This window comes from Arachis ipaensis, chromosome B10, assembly GCF_000816755.2.
Source record: "Arachis ipaensis cultivar K30076 chromosome B10, Araip1.1, whole genome shotgun sequence".
Taxonomy (NCBI): domain Eukaryota; kingdom Viridiplantae; phylum Streptophyta; class Magnoliopsida; order Fabales; family Fabaceae; genus Arachis; species Arachis ipaensis.
The window spans coordinates 124,670,876-124,671,906 of record NC_029794.2 but is presented as its reverse complement, the minus strand read 5'-3'; the positions used below and the strand labels follow the sequence as shown (position 1 = coordinate 124,671,906).

Genomic DNA, 1,031 nt, shown 5'->3' with positions numbered 1-1,031 from the left:
AATCTCAAGGATGCCGCCGATATTTATGTTCTTGGGTATATTTTAATAATTACTCTGGATCTTTATTTAATTAATTACTTCTTTATAGTATTATTATATATGAAATCATTAATTTGTTATATCTAATTTCAATTTTCATCAGGTTTCAAGAGATTGTACCATTGAAGACCCTAAATGTGATAGGAGCAGAGGACCAAGCAGTTGCAACAAGATGGAACAACCTCATTGCAAAAACTCTAAACAACAAAACTTGTGAATTATGTTCCTCATGTCCAAATTCAACACCTCTTTCACCGTCGTCATGTGACAATTATTATTATTATTATTGCAACCACAGTAATGTGGATGACAATAATAACAATAATAATTCATTACAGAACGATTCGAATAAAGAGTGTTGTAGGATTAACAGAAGAGGAAATAACTATAGCAACGAGTATGCACTCGTTGCGAGCAAAAAGATGGTTGGAGTGTTCATAAGCGTTTGGATGAACCGAAAAGTGTTGCAAAAGTGGCGCGTTTCAAACGTGAGAGTGTGCTCGGTGGCATGTGGGGTGATGGGATACTTGGGGAACAAGGGATCTGTGGCGGTTAGCATGTCGATCGAAGGGACGAGCCTCTGTTTCGTGGCGGCTCACTTGGCGTCCGGGGAGAAGAAGGGTGATGAAGGGAGGAGGAACCACCAGGTAGCTGAGATTTTTAGGAGGACATGTTTTCCTAGAAACACAACAAAAGATGATTATGATATTAATAATCACCATCATCCTCTTACCATCTTAGGCCATGAGTAAGTTTAATTATTTCTCTCTACCTTAATCTATTTTTGTTATTGATTATTATATATTATGCTTGTTAATATTGTTGTGTGAAAATGATAGGATTTGGTAGTTCATTGGCATATTCAATAATTGAATGCATGTTTTTGGCATGTTAAATTATAGACAAAGATATCTTAACTATTTAATTATCTTGTATTGTGGGGTTGACAAAGTCAATTTTCATATAACATGAATGACTGAAATGCTCATTTC

At 35.5% G+C, this 1,031-nt stretch overlaps 1 protein-coding gene across 1 annotated transcript in view; it reads left to right on the top strand.

The window, feature by feature from the left end:
* Positions 7–1,031, top strand: part of LOC107621462 (type I inositol polyphosphate 5-phosphatase 8) — a 6,757-nt gene continuing 5,732 nt past the window's right edge. The window contains exons 1-2 of the mRNA XM_016323481.2: positions 7–35; positions 143–787. Coding sequence (XP_016178967.2) covers positions 462–787 — 326 coding nt within the window. The 5' untranslated portion in view covers positions 7–35; positions 143–461. The remainder of the gene's footprint in view (positions 36–142; positions 788–1,031) is intronic.